Below are 22,181 nucleotides of genomic sequence, written 5' to 3' on the forward strand. Positions count from 1 at the left end.
AAGACAAGATATTTTGTAAGGCAAAGAAAGATGTTGGAAAATAATTCCTAATGGAAGAAGCAAATTGTCAGTAAAAAAATTGGTCAGAAGTTTCGGCACCAATTTGGCACAAACTACGTTGAGAAAGGAATTTGAAACCTCTAACATACAAGCTTTCATCAGTGCGGAGAACTTCGTGACTTAGCCTCCACAACGATAAAAGAATGTGATGTTTAACTGGTTTACCATTCCTTAACACTCTAGCTTTTAGATAGAAAAATCAATAATTATTATGACATTTAAGAAATCCCAACATAATTTCATATTAGATGCTTTATTGAGAGTGACTACAGATCTCGACCTAGCCCCCTTCAGTGGTTAGTCTGCAACACTTATATCAAGCTATAATGATCAATTTCCTTTTATCCATATCATCATTCCAAAGAAAAATTCTAATCCAACTCTCAATAGTAAAAGGAAATCACTGGACAAACATAAATTTTAATGGAGGAGAAGAATCATGCTATGTATTACATATTTCAATAGTTGAACTCTACATACCATTGAAAGTAGTGAAGCCTTCCAATTGGAAGGTTTAAGTTTGATTCTATCTACAATAGATTCGAAGTATTTATCTTAAGGTATGCCTATAAAAACTAGAACACTGAGATAAATAAAAGGTGGATGATCCATGGTGAATCCAAGAATCTTAACTAGAAATTTGTGTCTATCTTGGATTATTGCTCCGACAAACATGATTGATTTAGAAGTGTTACAAAATTGACCTGGACTCTCAACATACCTTTTGAGGAGATTATTAATGGACTTGATTAATTTGCAATCCCCTCTACAGAAAAACACAATATCATCAACAAAAAATGTGGTAGGACCTTTTTAGCTAAGCAGAAAAGACGTGGAGAGAATGAATCTCATTATCTTACTTCATTTTGACATGTAAAGAAGCATTTATGCTTTCCATTTAATCCAACTGAAAGATGAGCATATTGAAGGATGATTTGAATCCATTTATAGAAATTAGAGTTAAAGCCAAACCTGGATAACACTTTAAGGATAAAAGGCCAATGCAAGGTGTCCAAAGCCTTAGATATGTTAATTTCAAGAGCCATGTTACCACCAAACATTTTTTGTTTAGGAGACCGATAGCTTCAGAAGCAAGGCGAATACAAACACTAATATTCCTGCCATTGATGAATCCATTTTGCTCAGATGAAATAATGTTAGGAAGCAAAGTAGCTAGTCTGTCAGTAAGGATCTTGTTATGATTTTGTGCTTGAAGTTGCAATAGAAATATGTCTAAATTGACCAATAGTGTATGTATCATTAGTCTTGGGAGTGAGGAATAGGGTTGGATTTGTAGTAGGGTAGAGCCCGACATTCCTTAAAGAATTGAGTGACAACATTAACAACATCTTTGATAATGATGTCCCCAATAAAGGTGATAAACTACTGCTCAAAATCCATCATGACCAGAAGCGCTGTCTCTTTTAAGATTCAACAGAACTTCTTTGATCTCGATGGGAGAAGGAATGATAGTGATGAGCATTAGCTTGGTCAGATACCAATGAGGGAATGGTTTCATCCACTGAATCATTGTCATGCAAAATAGAAGCTTTGTTAAAAATAATTTTATGGTTATTGGCCATATAAGTTTCAATTTGTGAGGCATCAGAGGTTACAACATTCTTAATCTTCATAGATGTGATGTGATAATCTTGGTGGTATTTTTTATTTTGACATATCTACGGAAGAATTTAGTGTCTATATCACCATTAATGCTCCAATTTATTTAGGCATTTTCCTTCCAAAAAGCTTCTTCCAGGTTAAGGGTTACATCAAGACTAAGTTGAGATTTCTTTTCTTAATCTTAAAGTAAGTCAGAGTATTCATGCAACTCAATGCTGTTTTGGGTTGAAGCTAAATTATCTTCAACAGTTTTGACATTTGCATGAACATTTCTAAAACTGTTTTCTTTTCAATAATTTCTCTTTGTAAATAATAAAGATATTTTTGAAAAATGTATAATTAATATAATATATTTGACTTTGAAAATGATAACTAATTAGGAATAAAAAATCTATGCAAATGTGACTTGTAAAAAATAAATGAGTAAGTCATACAATATTTCTATTTCTGTTTAACATATATAGAGTTGCAAACATAAAAAGAAAAAAAAAGTTAATTCAACAAATGACTGTTAGGGCTCGTTTGTTCCATTTTTATACATAATTTTTTATAATATTATATATTTTTTATTTTTAGGCATAAATTAAAACTAAGACAATATTTCTTTTAATGAATAATATTAAAAAACTTAAACATGTTCAGAAATAAAAGCACTCAAAATATATTTTAATAGTGTACTTACTAAAAGCACAATACATGATAATTCGTAGTGATTCAGGGTTGTCAGAGACTTTAAGGTGTGTTGCAGGGTTTAGAGCTATCTCACGTAAGGGGGTCAGAAGCTCTGTGTTTGCTATTTTTATGCGAACATGTGATTGTCCCATCAACCTCAGGATTGAGGTATTTATAACTATGTTGAGTCTGGATCCTAGGCCCTTTAAAATAGCAATGACCACCGAGAGGATGTAGGAGTGGATAGTCAATCCCACATTATTTAGTATGGTTAATTTCCAATGACTTCTTTCACATTGTCGCGGATCATAAACATATCACTTCCTCATTTTCCCAAAATTGGCGAGTTATCCTAAAAATAGGCAACATATATAATACATGGGTGTCACATCCTATAAACATGCGGTCGATATGGTAAACGGACGATCAATAGGGGTTTATGGGTGAAGCAATGCATCATTTTCCTCTCCCATCGATTCTCATGGCCCCCTTATTAATATACCAATATAGAGTTCCTCAAACACGAGGGCTTGGAAAAGAGCAAAGTGATTTAGTTTTGTTCTTCTCCTCTTCTGGATAAGTCCCGCAAGTATGAGGCGGGTCCCTAATGTGCAAGACGAGTCCCCCCTATATGGGTGACTATGGGATATGTCTCAAAATGCCAATGATGTGATCCATAGTTAACTAAGGGAAATCCCTAAATGTCAAATCATACAATATTTCTGTTTAACATATATAGAGTTGCAAACTGAAAAAGAAAAAAAGTTAATTCAACAAATGACTGTTAGGATTCGTTTGTTCCATTTTTATACATAATTTTTTTATAATATTACATATTTTTTATTTCTAGGCATAAATTAAAACTAAGACAATATTTATTTTGATGAATAATATTGAAAAACTTAAACATGTTCAGAAATAAAAACACTCAAAATATATTTTAATAGTGTTCTTACTAAAAGCACAATACATGATAATCCCTAGTTATTAAGGATTGTCAGAGACTTTAAGGTGTGTTGCAGGATTTAGAGCTAACTCACGTAAAAGGGGTCAGAAGCTCTGTGTTTTCTATTTTTATGTGAACATGTGATTGTCCCATCAACCTCAGGATTGAGGTATTTATAACTATGTTGAGTCTGGATCCTAGGCCCTTTAAAATTGCAATGACCACCGAGAGGATGAAGGAGTGGATAGTCAATCCCACATTATTTAGTATGGTTAACTTCCTATGACTTCTTTCACATCGTCGCGGATCATAAACATGTCACTTCGTCACTTTCCCAGATTGGGCGAGTTATCCTAAAAATAGGCAACATATATAATAGATGAGTGTCACATCCTATAAACATGCAGTCGATCTGGTAAACAGACGATCAATAGGGGTTTATGGGTGAAGCAATGCATCATTTTCCTCTCCCATCGATTCTCATGGTCCCCTTATTAATATACTAATATAGAGTTCCTCAAACACGAGATCTTGGAAAAGAGCAAAGTGATTTAGTTTTGTTCTTCTCCTTTTATCTGGATGAGTCCCGCAAGTATAAGGCGAGTCCCTAATGTGCAAGACGAGTCCCCCGTATATAGGTGACTATGGGATATGTCTCAAAGTGCCAATGATGTGATCCATACGTTAACTAAGGGAAATCCCAAAATGTCAGTTGAAGGAAAAAAGCGTGTGAGGTATTTAATGCTATCAATGATGATTTAACTATGGGACATCAAATTGTCTTTAATCTATCACACACTTAAAAAATGTGCAGAGTTTTTCATGTCTGATGGGAAACCTAGGAGACCCTTGATCACCCCTAGTTCCTCGCCTCTATTAAAGTTATTAAACCATAATAGCTCTTTCACCTTTTTGCACACTTTTTTACTGAAGCTTTCAAAAGTTAACTATGTCTTTTCTAATAGCTCTTACTTTTTTTTTCCAAGATTAAGTCCCTCCTTTTTATAGGTATAAGCCCCAGACTAACACACGCCCCAATATTACACATGGCTTTGTCTAAGATGGTATTACCAATGACACAGGGGATTGAGAAACTTCTAGGATCTTTCAGTTTTGGAGCTAATTAATTGATTATGAATGATGACACCACACTCTATGAGCACCACGATAATAGTGCCATCAAGCTTTCGCTTATTTGACAAGATATCCTTCAAGAATTTAACATATGAGGGCATCTATGATAGAGCCTCATTAAAGAGTATGTTGATATGGAGCTTTTTGAGCAACTCAACAAACTTCTTAAGGTGTTCCTCTATTTCCACTTTTGTGAACCTCTGTGGGTACGGGATTCCGATTCGATTGATACTTTTTTTCAAGAGGATCATCAAAAGGAAGTAATAGCATATTCACTTCCTTTGCAAGGTAGTTCCATTATGGTAATTGACTCTATCTTGTCAAACTTTAGTGCATATGTCATTCATGACACGCTGTAATACGGTGAACTGACTTTTAATCGAAATGTCGCGGTAAGCAAGAGTCGCCACCGACTTTTATTTTATCCAAACAAATTCGGAAAGGCAAAAAGAAACAGAAAAAAACCTTTTTAAAGAAATCTAAGTTCGGGGGGTAATTTATGCAAAGGGAAGGTGTAAGGCACCCTTTGCATCCATGGTTTTCCATGGGCTCTTAATTGCTTTGCTTGCTCGTTTGTTTAGAAAATGTAGATGAAAGAGATAGGGACACGTTGCCCTTTTGAAAAATTATGAGAAAGAATATAATGAAAGTTTGAGCATTGCAAGGCAATTAGGGGCAATTACCTTAAACTCAGATGATAGGTCTCTTTTTAGCCTTTCAGAATGAAAGGGTCTATCCTGGCCATAAGAGGGCAGGAAGCCTTTCGTTTGGAGGTTGAAGGGTCATCGAGTAATCGTTCGCCATAAGACTGTCCCATGCCATAAAGAGGGCAGGTAGTCTAAGGGAAGGATATAATAGTCATTAATCTTTTTAGGCATCATGCGAGGATACCTTAGCAATTGGACAATCATCTTATAAGGCAACATCGAGGGACAGACTTGATGATAATGAACTGAGGGCAACGTTTGTTTTGCTTAGGTATCCTCGGAATCGAGGGGCTTTGACTATTTAGTACAATTAAAGGCAACAAGGCAACAGGCAACAAAGGCAACCAGAGGGATTACCCTAAAGGTGTGTGGGTGCAACAATCACGTGGTTAACTTCGATTACATTTATCTTGTATAGTTAGTGATCTAACGTTTGATTAATTAGTCTTGTCACTCCCTATATTACTAACCACGCAGTAAAATAAATATGACAGATTAAGTGCCTTCAAGGCCAAACAATACAACCAGGAAACAGTTACATAATAGTGGGGGAAGGGAATAAGAAACCAGCGGATCCCTTAAAAGGGTTTGACATAAGTAATAATAAACGAAGAAAAATATCAAGGTTAAGGTTTAGGGTTACCAATATCCGTAGCTTTGGTAACTCGACGAACCTTTAGCTTCGATTAATGAAGGTTGATGGGCAGAGTTTTGCCTTGAGCATGAGAAGCATTGACCCTGACCATTTGGAGAATTGACAAAGGAAAAGAAAGTAGTGAGTGTAGGAGAGATTCATGGGCATTTGAAAATAGATCCTAACTGGCAAAATAAAAATTAAAATAATATTAAAACGAAATAAATAAATAACAAAGGTTTAGAAACTTAGCTTCTTGATTGGCATGGCGCGTAGTCGGAAGATCTTGGCTAACCCTGAAAATATTTGCACAAATAAGAGAATTTGTTTTAGTGTATGAGTGATCCCAATAGTAATAATTTAGGCAAAAATGGCAAGACAAACCCCAAAAGGGACAGAATTTAACTAAGGTTAACGTACAACACCTACCAATGACAATGATTAGTTATCATGCTGAAATCAGGGTTTGAGGGCAAAATTAAAATTGTATTATTACCCAAAAATCATTATTAGTTTTAAAAAAACAATTATTATTTTTAATGTTATAAGAAAAATCGAAATTTCGATTTTAAAAAATATATAATTATCAAAACACTATTATTTAGTAAATAAAATATTTTTAAGGAAAATAAAGAATAATTAATAAAAGGAAAAGAAAACAATTAAAAACCGAGAATTATGTAAAAGAAAATTAGAAAAGAAAACGTAGCTCTGATCATGTGTGCTGAGGCTGGAGATCATGGTATACACCCTCAATTCTAGGACGCCGGATCTAGAGTGCTGATGATCTGTTGGCTGGTAGGTGGAGGCGCATGGTGTACGTGAGAAATCTGAATGTACTGGATCTGCCAAAGAGTTTGTGCGCACATATTGTTAAAAAAATAAATGAACCCTCATGAGGTTCGAACCCAGGATGTATTAGTTGCCAACGTTCTTTCTCTTCCACCTGTGCCAGAATATCAACTTGATAATATATAGGGCGTAAGTTATTATATAGAAAATACAAACGAAATAATGTCCAAGTCAAAAACCAGTCAATGTGGGCCCCCCTGGTTTATTGTAGACCAATTGCAGCAAGAGAGAGGAAGAGGTTTCGTTGACTGGCGAACGGCAAGAGGACACGCGTGGAGAGAGGAAGCTCATGCATTGACTGGCCAATACCGAGACGGCAAAGTGGCCTGTGTGGAAGTCAAGGAGCCCCATGCGTTACTGTTCATCACCTCCTACCTTTGGACCTGCGAATTTTATTGCGAATTCTGCTTCCGATTTTGTTGCGGATTTCCCTGCAAATTCTGGACGAATCACAACCTGCAAAAACAAAAGCCAAACAACGAAAACAAACGACCCAGTTCTACTAATTGGATGGCTGCGAGTCCAATGGTGCAACCGGTTTGCGCTAATACAGCCTGGAATGTGGAATCCGAGAGCTTTCCTCCATGGAACCCTAACAATGGCATCACATGGTCTACACGTGAAAGCTTCAAAGTGAAGGCCCTAATCTTCCTTAGCACATGTCATATACTCAACAAACTCATCAAAACACATTTATACATCGTGATACATGAAAAACGAATTTTAAAGAAACCACCATGAATATGTCGATCATGGAGTATTCATTATGGGCAGCATGAGACGTTTCTAATGTATCAAAATTACCTTATACCACCTTGTGAAGATGTTTGAATGATCTACAGGTTCTTAAATTGTTTGGAGAGAGCACACGAAATCCACACTTTTCTTTGAGATTTTGCTTCTTTGGAAACCCTTATTTGTCCACCAATTTTCGTCCTCCCCTCTGCTGCTCATGTTATGAGTATTTATAAGGATCATTTAGGGTTTTGTGTGGGCTTGGACTTGAGTCTTTTGATCACTTGAGATTTTGACAAAATAAGATATGAATCTTTCTATTTTTTGCCCTAATGTGTATCTCTCTCTTTCCAATCCCTTCAATCACGAAATTTGGTCAATATCATGATGTTTGGATGATTGGATTTGATTGGGGAACAAATCTTTTGATTAAAATTAATTTTCTATATTTTATAATGTTTTATTATTATTTAAATGAATTAAAATTCAAATAAATAACAAAAAATATTATAAAATAAAGTAATTACTTGAAATGTATTTTAAAGGCTCATGGTCTTGTTTAGAATCCAAAATTTAGGCCCAAAGATTCAAAACATCAAATTTCTCCATGTTGTATTAAGTGCATTTCCTCAAAATCGCCCAACTTGTGCAAGGCATAACTCTCTCAATATTTGTCATATGAAGGTGTTCTTGAGCTTTGTGTTTTGATTTGATTTTGTGTATGGAAAATAGCATGGGCAAATTTTGGGGTATGACAGCTGCCCCTGTTCAATTATCTTAAACCTGAAGATGTAGAGTGGTCTGTATGCCAGTCGGTATCTGAAGGTTGGAGATGATTGAACACAAGAATACCAAGAAATTTGCCCTATTTAAAGTAGGGACTTTTGTCGGAGATGGGCTTGTAGATGCCATCTGATAGTTGTTAGAGTATAGATTGTTACGCAATTTCTGCTTTTGCTGTCTTCCCTCTTTTGAATGTTGAGGAACCGTCAAAGGTATCGACTCAAATCTGTGTTGGGTTATTTAAGGAACCGTCAAAGGTATCGACTTAAATTCGAAGCATATTGTTGAGGCACCGTCAAAGGTATCGACTCAGATATGCGGATAGATTGTATAAGGAACCGTCAAAGGTGTCGACTTATATCTGAAGTATGTCGTTAAGGAACCGTCAAAGGTGTCGACTTAACTCTTGATGTGGGTTGTTAAGGAACCGTCAAGGTGTCGACTTAACTTTGAAGCATATCATTGAGGCACCGTCAAAGGTATCGACTCAGATATGCAGATAGATTGTATAAGGAACCGTCAAAGGTGTCGACTTATATCTGAAGTGTGTTGTTAAGGAACCGTCAAAGGTGTCGACTTAACTCTTGATGTATTAAGGAACCGTCAAAGGTGTCGACTTAATACTTGAGAATAGATTGTTAAGGAACCGTCAAAGGTGTCGACTTAACTCCTGAAAAGTAGAGGTTAGTTTTCTTATGTCATGATGCATGTAATGTGTTTATGTGACGGGATTCTCAAAATAAATGAGAACCTCGCATGTTATGTACGCACTTGTCGCGATGCATTATGTATTATGTATGAATATGTATGTACTTGTATGAGTATGTTTATGAAATGTGATATGTGAGTATGATTTATGTTGTCTTGATTGAGAAAATAAATCTCTGTATTATTGTGATTTTGACGTTTGATCTTGTCTCGAAGATGCTCAGCTGGGGATTTAGGGTTTCTGCTTGGGGATGATCAGTAACTTGATGTTCCCTGATTGGGGATTAGAGATATTAATAAACCATGTTGGAGAAGAGCAAAGTGTTGGAGAACCGGTAGTGCTGAAGATGTAAACTCTGTTGGGGAACCATGTCTTTGTCGGGAGTGTTTAAAGATATCTTCTTAATGATTACTCTGTGGGGAGGTGGTTTTGTGAACCTGGCTCTGTGGGGAGACATGGGTGTCTTGAAAGTTGCCCCTAGTATCATAGTAACTTACTACTTGATTCAGGACACGCCACTGAGTATTGATCAAGATGTTGAATTTGGACTTGCATAGATTTGCCCCAGTTAGCAGGAACTTTGGAAAGATTCGCCTCGCGAGGACTTTATGAGATGTTTACTACGGGCGACATGCCCCTGGTAATCATAGGCCAAAGACATTATCCCATGTTGGTTGGGAAGTAGTTTCAGATCTATTTGGATGCATGGCCCTGGTTGCTTTTTGGCATCCTTGAGAGATTTCTCAAAATATCGACTTGATTGCCCCAGATTGATCGAGAAATGGTTTGAAACCCACTTGGGATGTATGCCTTTGATTGTTTGGCATTTGAGAGATTCTTTGAATCTTGACCTGATTGCCCCTGATTGATTGGCTTTTTTTTGAGAGATTCTTGGAATCCTGACTTGACTTCCCTAGATTGATTGGGTGAAGCGTGCCATGCCCCTTGTATACGTAGGAGACATTGCTTCTCGGAGTAATCTTGTCTATCGGGATAACTTCTAATCATTTAGTTGTACCCTGTGCAAACTCTTTCTGATGCTAACATTTGAAATTATGTAGCAGAATATGTTTAATAATGAATTCATGAGATGCAATGCATATGTTTGTCTTGAGTTTTCGAAAAAACATTAAATAAGAGATGTGAGAGCGTGATATTTGTAAAAACATGGTATTTGTAACAACCTGAGGTTTGTAAAAACATGATGCTCGTAAAAACGAAATATCGACTCAGCATTTGTGGTAAACCTTAAGGAGTCAGGATACCTTTGTTGTGACAGTATGCTTTCGAACTAACCATGCTTCAGTTAGGACTTTCGAGGGTTGTAATGTGGCTTGGTTCACGGTTTAAGAAACAAAGGATAATGGCTCAAAATTTGATTGTACCCACCCCTCTTCGTGATGATCTTCAGTCCTAATCTCAGTTAATTCGACTTATGCATTCAGGTTCCAAGAGACTTTTGGATTTGCACCTTTGATAATGACGATGGCTCACAAGCAGAGAGCACTTTTGAGATGGCAGTTACTTCTTCCTTTTGGTAGCCACAACATTGTGTTGTTTAAGAATTTGTTCTTATTTTTTCATCTTTTTTATATCCCTAACTTTTGCCTGAACTGTCTCTTTTGAGCTTACAGTCAGCGGGATGCCTTGATTTTTGCCTAAGTCATCTTTTTGATTTTTGACTTAGCATGCCTTTTTTGTATATATGTTTTTTCATTTTTTTTCATTTTGAAAGATATTGACTGCCTTGTTTGATGATTGATGAACCATCATTGTCTTTTGATTGACCTCTCCAACACTTCTTTAATGTGTGCGGATGAACGCTTGTGATTGAAACCTTTGTTGAAAGGTGTACTGAATGATTCTCTTAAAATAGAATGCACAGCCAAATTAACTGAGAACTACCCTGCCCCAGGTTATGATCAAGGGTTTTAAATTGTGCAAGAAAGAAAACTTCTACTCCTTAGGCTCAAAGGGGTTGACGAGGGATTAACATCCTTATATCTCCACTGTTTAGGAATTGAAACAATGTCTGTACATCGTCAGCATAGTCTGTTCAAAAGCATATTGTATGAGGTTGCGGTATCATTTTCGTCATCCTCCCTCAAAAGGCTTACAGCTTTAGCAGGAATTGAGTATCATAAAACATATGCAAAGTAAATACATAATTTAAAATGAGTGATAGCGAAATAAATTACTCAAGACAAACATATGCAGTTCACTGATGATGATTATTAAAACAGATAATGTCTATCATAAGTCGAATGTTTAAACAAACAAAAAAAGAAATTGCAAATGAAAGTAGATCTAATGATCCAAAAGTTCGTCCGTCTAGACGTCAATCAGTCTTGTCATGACTAGGCATAGGAGCGGTGATCACCACAGGAGTTTTCAGGAGGGTTGGATTTGATTTCTCCGTCGTGGATCAGATCTTGAATCTTATTCCTCAATGTCCAGCAATTGTTTTTGTAATGTCCAGGAATGTTGGAATGATACGCGCACCTCGCATTGAGTTTATAGCCATGAGTGGAGGTGTTAGCATTCTTAGGAGGGTCCCTCAGAGTAATCAATTCGATCTTCAATGGATGTTGTAATGCTTGAGCCAATGACATATTGATCTCGGTGAATTGACGCTTAGGTACGTCTGGCTTTCTTCGTTGTTGTGGAACTTGGTGTAGAGATTCAGAGCATCCGGGGTTCGAGCTTCCGGAATGTGTATCTGATTGAGAAGACCAGAACGGGTCATGCTTTAGACCATATCTGTAGAGGAGTGTCAGAACGAGTCATACATTAGACCATATCTGAGGAGGAATATCAGAACGAGCCATACATTAGACTATATCTGTTGAGGAATAGCAGAACGAGTCGTACGTTAGACCATATCTGTTGGAATGTCAGAACGAGTCATACATTGGACTATATCTGTTGAAGGATATCAGAACGAGTTATTCATTAAACCATATCTGAAGGGGAATGTCAGAACGAGTCATACATTAGACCATATCTGATGAATAATGCCAGAACGAGTCATACATTAGACCATATCTGACTGAAGATACCGGAACGGGTCATACATTGGACCATGTCTGATAGGGAATACCGGAACGGGTCGTACATTAGACCATATCTGATAGAGAATGCTTGCTTGTTAGAGTTGATGAGTTATTTGACGAAGTTTTGGAATGTAAAAGGGCTTGTCAGAATGAATTTCCAGCTCGATTATATCTGAGAGGAATGATTGTCGAGGCGGAGCCTGAAAACACAGTTAGAAATATGCGATGTTATGAATGCAAATGAAATGTTTTCAAGGATCTTTAAGGAATTTAGTTAGCAATATTAGAAAATGATCTGGTTGCGTCTTTGTCTGAAGAATTCTGACTTTTGTCTTTGAATGTCTTTGAGAATCAAGCTCGCCATATCCAGTGGGTCATAGCCTCTGATTCGGGATACTTCTGAATTTGAAGGAGTATGGCTAGAGGAAAATAAATCCTCTTGCCCCTTGATAGGTACTAAGTCTCTGAGTTGGAAGGTATGTGGCCAGAGGAAAATAAATCCTCTTGCCCCTTGATTAAGAATTCGGTCCTTGATAAGAGTACCTGAAATTGTGCGCCCTAAATCCCTAAGATCTTTGAAAGGGTTAGTAAACATGCAATGTTATGACGTCATGATGTCATGATTTCATGCGAATGCAGTTCATTAGTCATAGTGTGAGATAGTAAGGACAAACAGGTCCTCTCAACAAAACCTACGAGAAAATGAAGGTTAGTAGCAAACACAAACAAGTCACGCAAGTCACACAAGTCACACAATTTTTGGCTTAAGGCTTGCATGGAGTCTGATCAGGTGTCCTTCCCAAGGGTATTTCTATGGATAAGGAGATTTCAGCAACGGGTTCTACCAAGTGACCCAGAATTGTCAGCCCCCTCTAAAGCACCCTCGAACATGGTACATGCATACCACGCAATGATACTTTAGGAAGAAACCTATCTGAGCTGTAGTATCGGGTAGCGACCATAACTTGGCATGCACCAAGAATAGCCCCCCCACTACGTTCCTAAAAGTTAAGATGGGTTAAGGGTTACTAAAGGTCCTTGAGCTCCGGCGCACCCAAAGATACATGCATAAACCTCTCTCATGCAAAAGAGGTACACAATAACCAGTGGAGGCCTAACTCAAGTGTGAACTTCATTTTGACCAACCCCAAGCATGCACAAGGGGGGTCTCCATGACTATGCCACTCCTAAACTTAGGTGTTCTTGAATCCGGGAATAGGATTCGTCCTTCAATTTTCCCAAAACGCCCCTGAAAAATAAAACAAACAAAGCAAACAATAGAAAACAATTATGTGATTCCTAAACTTTTAAGGTAACCCCTCTTTTATCGAAATTTGGTCCCCAGCAGAGTCGCCAGTTCTGTAATACGGTGAACTGACTTTTAATCGAAATGTCGCGGTAAGCAAGAGTCGCCACCGACTTTTATTTTATCCAAACAAATTCGGAAAGGCAAAAAGAAACAGAAAAAAACCTTTTTAAAGAAATCTAAGTTCGGGGGGTAATTTATGCAAAGGGAAGGTGTAAGGCACCCTTTGCATCCATGGTTTTCCATGGGCTCTTAATTGCTTTGCTTGCTCGTTTGTTTAGAAAATGTAGATGAAAGAGATAGGGACACGTTGCCCTTTTGAAAAATTATGAGAAAGAATATAATGAAAGTTTGAGCATTGCAAGGCAATTAGGGGCAATTACCTTAAACTCAGATGATAGGTCTCTTTTTAGCCTTTCAGAATGAAAGGGTCTATCCTGGCCATAAGAGGGCAGGAAGCCTTTCGTTTGGAGGTTGAAGGGTCATCGAGTAATCGTTCGCCATAAGACTGTCCCATGCCATAAAGAGGGCAGGTAGTCTAAGGGAAGGATATAATAGTCATTAATCTTTTTAGGCATCATGCGAGGATACCTTAGCAATTGGACAATCATCTTATAAGGCAACATCGAGGGACAGACTTGATGATAATGAACTGAGGGCAACGTTTGTTTTGCTTAGGTATCCTCGGAATCGAGGGGCTTTGACTATTTAGTACAATTAAAGGCAACAAGGCAACAGGCAACAAAGGCAACCAGAGGGATTACCCTAAAGGTGTGTGGGTGCAACAATCACGTGGTTAACTTCGATTACATTTATCTTGTATAGTTAGTGATCTAACGTTTGATTAATTAGTCTTGTCACTCCCTATATTACTAACCACGCAGTAAAATAAATATGACAGATTAAGTGCCTTCAAGGCCAAACAATACAACCAGGAAACAGTTACATAATAGTGGGGGAAGGGAATAAGAAACCAGCGGATCCCTTAAAAGGGTTTGACATAAGTAATAATAAACGAAGAAAAATATCAAGGTTAAGGTTTAGGGTTACCAATATCCGTAGCTTTGGTAACTCGACGAACCTTTAGCTTCGATTAATGAAGGTTGATGGGCAGAGTTTTGCCTTGAGCATGAGAAGCATTGACCCTGACCATTTGGAGAATTGACAAAGGAAAAGAAAGTAGTGAGTGTAGGAGAGATTCATGGGCATTTGAAAATAGATCCTAACTGGCAAAATAAAAATTAAAATAATATTAAAACGAAATAAATAAATAACAAAGGTTTAGAAACTTAGCTTCTTGATTGGCATGGCGCGTAGTCGGAAGATCTTGGCTAACCCTGAAAATATTTGCACAAATAAGAGAATTTGTTTTAGTGTATGAGTGATCCCAATAGTAATAATTTAGGCAAAAATGGCAAGACAAACCCCAAAAGGGACAGAATTTAACTAAGGTTAACGTACAACACCTACCAATGACAATGATTAGTTATCATGCTGAAATCAGGGTTTGAGGGCAAAATTAAAATTGTATTATTACCCAAAAATCATTATTAGTTTTAAAAAAACAATTATTATTTTTAATGTTATAAGAAAAATCGAAATTTCGATTTTAAAAAATATATAATTATCAAAACACTATTATTTAGTAAATAAAATATTTTTAAGGAAAATAAAGAATAATTAATAAAAGGAAAAGAAAACAATTAAAAACCGAGAATTATGTAAAAGAAAATTAGAAAAGAAAACGTAGCTCTGATCATGTGTGCTGAGGCTGGAGATCATGGTATACACCCTCAATTCTAGGACGCCGGATCTAGAGTGCTGATGATCTGTTGGCTGGTAGGTGGAGGCGCATGGTGTACGTGAGAAATCTGAATGTACTGGATCTGCCAAAGAGTTTGTGCGCACATATTGTTAAAAAAATAAATGAACCCTCATGAGGTTCGAACCCAGGATGTATTAGTTGCCAACGTTCTTTCTCTTCCACCTGTGCCAGAATATCAACTTGATAATATATAGGGCGTAAGTTATTATATAGAAAATACAAACGAAATAATGTCCAAGTCAAAAACCAGTCAATGTGGGCCCCCCTGGTTTATTGTAGACCAATTGCAGCAAGAGAGAGGAAGAGGTTTCGTTGACTGGCGAACGGCAAGAGGACACGCGTGGAGAGAGGAAGCTCATGCATTGACTGGCCAATACCGAGACGGCAAAGTGGCCTGCGTGGAAGTCAAGGAGCCCCATGCGTTACTGTTCATCACCTCCTACCTTTGGACCTGCGAATTTTATTGCGAATTCTGCTTCCGATTTTGTTGCGGATTTCCCTGCAAATTCTGGACGAATCACAACCTGCAAAAACAAAAGCCAAACAACGAAAACAAACGACCCAGTTCTACTAATTGGATGGCTGCGAGTCCAATGGTGCAACCGGTTTGCGCTAATACAGCCTGGAATGTGGAATCCGAGAGCTTTCCTCCATGGAACCCTAACAATGGCATCACATGGTCTACACGTGAAAGCTTCAAAGTGAAGGCCCTAATCTTCCTTAGCACATGTCATATACTCAACAAACTCATCAAAACACATTTATACATCGTGATACATGAAAAACGAATTTTAAAGAAACCACCATGAATATGTCGATCATGGAGTATTCATTATGGGCAGCATGAGACGTTTCTAATGTATCAAAATTACCTTATACCACCTTGTGAAGATGTTTGAATGATCTACAGGTTCTTAAATTGTTTGGAGAGAGCACACGAAATCCACACTTTTCTTTGAGATTTTGCTTCTTTGGAAACCCTTATTTGTCCACCAATTTTCGTCCTCCCCTCTGCTGCTCATGTTATGAGTATTTATAAGGATCATTTAGGGTTTTGTGTGGGCTTGGACTTGAGTCTTTTGATCACTTGAGATTTTGACAAAATAAGATATGAATCTTTCTATTTTTTGCCCTAATGTGTATCTCTCTCTTTCCAATCCCTTCAATCACGAAATTTGGTCAATATCATGATGTTTGGATGATTGGATTTGATTGGGGAACAAATCTTTTGATTAAAATTAATTTTCTATATTTTATAATGTTTTATTATTATTTAAATGAATTAAAATTCAAATAAATAACAAAAAATATTATAAAATAAAGTAATTAATTGAAATGTATTTTAAAGGCTCATGGTCTTGTTTAGAATCCAAAATTTAGGCCCAAAGATTCAAAACATCAAATTTCTCCATGTTGTATTAAGTGCATTTCCTCAAAATCGCCCAACTTGTGCAAGGCATAACTCTCTCAATATTTGTCATATGAAGGTGTTCTTGAGCTTTGTGTTTTGATTTGATTTTGTGTATGGAAAATAGCATGGGCAAATTTTGGGGTATGACACACGCGAGTTTTAAGGCTTGTTTCTAAAGAGGTCTAGCAGACTATGAAGCTTCTAACTGAGTTATGCTCTAACATGACTCGGAAAGATTAGATTGTTGATCTAAATAGAAGCACTAGTCAACCATTTCAATTGGTGGTCTCAAAAAAGAGGAAGAACAATTGAAACAACATGAGATGAGCAAAAGACTCAAGGTAGCCCCTCATGTTGTTTGCAATATATCCGTTTTAGTTTTTTTTTTCTCCGCTTTTGTTTTTATAGGGTTTTGGTGTTTGTCCACTCCTCTTTACACTTTTTTTTCTTCTTTCGTTTAATATATAGTATTGATTAAAAAACTAAAGAAAGAGTTGTTGCTATTCCAACTTGAACATGAGGTTTGAATTTTAGAAAAAAATTGAAGAAAAAAAAAAGAACATACTATTAAATTTAGGAGTTTTAGTCTCTTTTCTTCGTGAATATGTCAATCATTTTTGTTATTTTTATTGTTAATTTTCAACTATGGTTTCACTACTTCGTTTAGGTTTAACAGTATTTTTTTTTTTTTAGAAACAATAATTGTTTTGAACTTATTATTTTTTAAAAGAAATAATTTTATAGTTTATATTTAAATATTTATTTGGACTAATAGATAATTTTATAAGGACAAAATTTATGTACAATTCTTTAGGTGTGATTCTTACTATTTTCCAATCAAAATATGACAATGATATAATTTCCTCTTACATGTATGCAAATTTCTCCTATTTTCACTCATTAAATCATATTTATGTATATTTGTCATATTTTCATTGAAAAATAGTAAGAACCATGCCTAAAGAATTGTACCTAAATTTTGTCCATTTTATAATATTTTAAGTGTTTATGTAAATTATTGAAAACATAAATATAATTAAAGAATCTATTAGAAATTTATATAAATTATATATATATATATATATATATATATATATATATATATATATATATATATATATATATATATATATATATATATATATATATATATATATATATATATATATATATATATATATATATATAGGAGGGATCAAATTACACCCGAAGAGTTACACCACAAGTTACACTCCTTCAATAACTACATCTCGAAATAATATTTTTTAAATTCAACCGTTGGATTGAAACATAATATCATATAGATCATTCCTATAAAGTTTGAGCTTAATCTATAATGATTTACTATATCATCAACCTTAATCTTTGGATATCTTGATGATATAGTAAATCATTATAGATTAAGCTCAAACTTTATAGGTATCATCTATATGATATTATGTTTCAATCCAACGGTTGAATTTAAAAAATATTATTTCGAGATGTAGTTATTGAACGAGTGTAACTCGTGGTGTAACTCTTCGGGTGTAATTTGATCTCTCCTCATATATATATATATTATATTGTTCTCTTTTATGAATTAAGAAAAATTAACTTCATCAATAAATATATGTAAATTATTTATATACATTAAACAGAAAACGTCTGCTCATAAATAAGTCTCCAGATAATATTAAGTTAATGTTCTCCAAGTTTGATTTAATTGAGGGGAACACTAATATTAAAATACACCTAAAGTTTTAATGTCATGTGATAGGGTAAATACTATCTCTATAGTTAGAAAATAGTTTTATTTCTTAATTTTTTCTTATGATCTATTAGAAATTTTCTGTCAATAAATTTATTCTTCATTGTTAAAAAAGTTAAACATAACATTTTATAGATAAACTACACATAAATTATATAATATCTTTATAAAGACAAAGTATATAGTTATCCCAAAAAATATTTTATTTTTAGCTTTTATATAATGTTACTTGTGTAGTTTTCTAACAAGTAAAACTAAATTGTAAAGAAAAAATTTATAAAAGACTATTATTGTTTGAAAAAAAGTTTTATCCGGATTAAAAACTATAAATAATTTATTTATATTGAAATTTTATCTAGCCATGGATAATATTAATTGAACAATAAAAAAACAAAAAAAAACATTATTGTGTCCAAAAAAGAACAAAACAAAACATTTAAGAAAAAGATATGTTGTTTGAATGAGTTTTTTTTTACTCAACTAATATTTTTTTTGTTTGAAGGAGATAGGAGATATAAAATATCAAAATAATTTTGAAAAACTAAATACACAATAGATTACAAGATTCAAAGAAAATATAAAATACAGTGTAGATTACAAGATTCAAAGAAAATATAAAATATATTTTTTATACAGTGTAGAATATTTAAAAGATATTATTTTGCAAAAAAATCGGAAATTATAGGTGATTGAAGGATTATACAATTTTAGAACCATATTTGAAGGAAAATAATATAAATTATTCAATAAATTAGATTTTTTTAATAGAATACACAATTCAATCAAAATAATATATTCGCTTTTCAGATATAGGTTTACGAGATTTGTGGGTTATACTTTTTTTGTGATTTAAAAAAAAAAAAAGTTTCAAAGATGTTTTTTGGGACTACTACAAGAAAATAACACATACTATATTTTTTAGACAGTGAAGTAAAATATATTATTTATTAAATGCAAGGAAATCAAATATTTGAAGGATATTATTTTCGATCATTATAACAACATTGAAAGATTTGTTTTGGAATTAAGTTTGAACAATTTTTATTTCAACTCATTTTTTATAAATAAATTTAATACATAAATATAGTAAGTAAAAAAATTTCATCATAATGTAGTAATTTTTGGAGTAATACATGATGAGTTGGTGAAAAAAAAACTATATTAATTATTACACAAATAAATAAATAATGTAATTAATGTCCATAAATGCCTTATTAAACCTAAAGAAGCATTAAGTATATTTATCTCAGTGATTGAGCTAAACTCGGAACTCTTTTTTTTATAGTATTAATTAATAAAAATCATTACTTGAAAATTAACTAATAAATAATTTTGGAAAGTATCAAATCAAATCATGAAATAATATATTTCCATAAATACTCACAATACTATTATCGGATACAATAACCAAACTTGTTCACTTTTAAGAAAGAAAAAATTCTCAACTTATTTTCTGTCTTTCTTTCTTTGTTTCAATCTTGTTCTTCATCATGGTTTCCGACAAGGGTTTGGTCTGTGAAGATGTTCTTCATGAACTTTTTCCTGTCGGAATGCATGTTCTTGCCGTTGATGATAGTCTAGTTTGTTTGAAACTGTTGGAGAATATGCTTCTCAAATGCCACTATAAAGGTTCGTTAATCGTTAACCTTCTTCACCATAACCCTAAGAAATGTTTGTAACCCTAGCACATGTTTGTTCTTGTTTCAGTTCTCATGAAGTTGATATTTTCTTGATTCTTGATAAAGATTTAAAGATTACTGTTTTATTGACCTAGTTGTTCTTGTTTGTTGCAGTTACTACAACTACGGATTCGGTGAAAGCATTGGAAATGTTGAGGGAGAATAAAGATATGTTTGATTTGGTTATTTGTGACGTTAACATGCCTGAGATGGATGGATTCAAGCTTCTGAAGCAAGCTGGACAACTTGAGATGGATCTACCTTTTATCAGTAAGTTCATGATTCATACACCTTTGTTTTAACATGTATGATTATTTGATTTTTATGTTCATGTGATTAATTGTTTCTGTGTATGTGATTATTCATAGTGTTGTCGGGGCATGGTGATACGGAAAGCGTGATGAAAGGTGTGATGAACGGTGCGAGTGATTATATATTGAAACCGATACGAATGGAAGAGGTGAAGACTATTTGGCAACATGTTGTGAGAAAGAAGATTGATGGAAAAGATCTGCAGAAAAAAGTTTCTGGTGCTAAGAATGAGGAGAAAAAAGTTTCTGGTGACAATAATACGGAGAAAAAAGTTTCTGGTGCTAATAATGAGGAGAAAAAGGTTTCTGGTGAGAATAATGAGGAGAAAATCGGCGATGTTGCTAGGGTATGTAGTCCTGATACAACATCTGATCAAAATGTTGCTGAGAAGGATCAAATTCCAGGACGAAAAAGAAAAGATCGAAGCGATTCTGAGGAAGATAATGATACGGATGGATCTACCGAGAAGAAGCCTCGTTTCGTTTGGGATAATGAGTTGCATAACAAATTTGTCGTTGCAGTGAATCAGCTTGGTTTTGACAGTAAGTTTATGTCAATCTTTTTATCTTGCTAAGTTTATGAATGTTATTGATCTGATCCTAATATGTAGTTTTTTTTAACTGTTATTGCAGAGGCATATCCTAAGAAAATACTCGAATTAATGAATATCGAAGGGCTTACGAGGGAGAATGTCGCTAGTCATTTGCAGGTACAAATTCTAACTTCAATTATGTCAAAAAAATTCATACTGGTTTATGGTTAAAATGTCGTCACCGCCTTTTTTATACCGTAATAACTTGATCTTATCTTGGATTGCAGAAATTCAGATTGAGCCTCAAAAGATCAGATAAACTGTTTAGAACTGATGCTACATTGGATTCTACTAGTCCTTATTTGCAAAAGGGTTCAGTAGGTGGAAGAAGGTTTATAAACAGCGCATTACCATCATATGCATCACCATCGTATGGATCCGGTCAATTAGTCTGTCGGCTAAACACGCCATCTGCATTGAACTTCAGAAGGACGAGTTATGGATCGGTGCCTTCGTATCAGTCACGGAACAACATTAATTGTTTCCAGATGCCAGTGGTTTCTTCAAATGAAAGGTTGAGTTTCTCACCGGACTTTCGAACATCAACTGGGACGAATCAATTTCAGCAAAATAATTATCGAACTGGTTATTCGAAGTTAAGCTCAATTGAGGATCCGAAGGGTTTTGCAGCTTCTTCAAGCTTCCAAGGCTTTAAAGTTGCGGTTAATAATGCAAATAGCAGTTTGGTTTCTTGCGTCCCAAGCATTCATCATCCAGTAGCAGACTATGAAGCTTCTAACTGAGTTATGCTCTAACATGACTCGGAAAGATTAGATTGTTGATCTAAATAGAAGCACTAGTCAACCATTTCAATTGGTGGTCTCAAAAAAGAGGAAGAACAATTGAAACAACATGAGATGAGCAAAAGACTCAAGGTAGCCCCTCATGTTGTTTGCAATATATCCGTTTTAGTTTTTTTTTTCTCCGCTTTTGTTTTTATAGGGTTTTGGTGTTTGTCCACTCCTCTTTACACTTTTTTTTCTTCTTTCGTTTAATATATAGTATTGATTAAAAAACTAAAGAAAGAGTTGTTGCTATTCCAACTTGAACATGAGGTTTGAATTTTAGAAAAAAATTGAAGAAAAAAAAAAGAACATACTATTAAATTTAGGAGTTTTAGTCTCTTTTCTTCGTGAATATGTCAATCATTTTTGTTATTTTTATTGTTAATTTTCAACTATGGTTTCACTACTTCGTTTAGGTTTAACAGTATTTTTTTTTTTTTAGAAACAATAATTGTTTTGAACTTATTATTTTTTAAAAGAAATAATTTTATAGTTTATATTTAAATATTTATTTGGACTAATAGATAATTTTATAAGGACAAAATTTATGTACAATTCTTTAGGTGTGATTCTTACTATTTTCCAATCAAAATATGACAATGATATAATTTCCTCT

At 34.6% G+C, this 22,181-nt stretch overlaps 1 protein-coding gene across 1 annotated transcript; it reads left to right on the plus strand.

Annotated features, from left to right (window-relative positions):
* Positions 1-19,687: 19,687 nt before the first annotated feature.
* LOC131657634 (two-component response regulator ORR23-like) lies at positions 19,688-21,523 on the plus strand. Its single transcript, XM_058927208.1, has 6 exons — positions 19,688-19,826; positions 19,991-20,146; positions 20,245-20,399; positions 20,514-20,730; positions 20,821-20,897; positions 21,008-21,523. Exons 1-6 carry the CDS (start codon positions 19,688-19,690, stop codon positions 21,521-21,523), a joined length of 1,260 nt encoding a protein of 419 aa, XP_058783191.1.
* Positions 21,524-22,181: the final 658 nt, after the last annotated feature.

The sequence above is a fragment of the Vicia villosa genome, linkage group LG1 (genome assembly GCF_029867415.1).
Source record: "Vicia villosa cultivar HV-30 ecotype Madison, WI linkage group LG1, Vvil1.0, whole genome shotgun sequence".
NCBI lineage: Eukaryota > Viridiplantae > Streptophyta > Magnoliopsida > Fabales > Fabaceae > Vicia > Vicia villosa.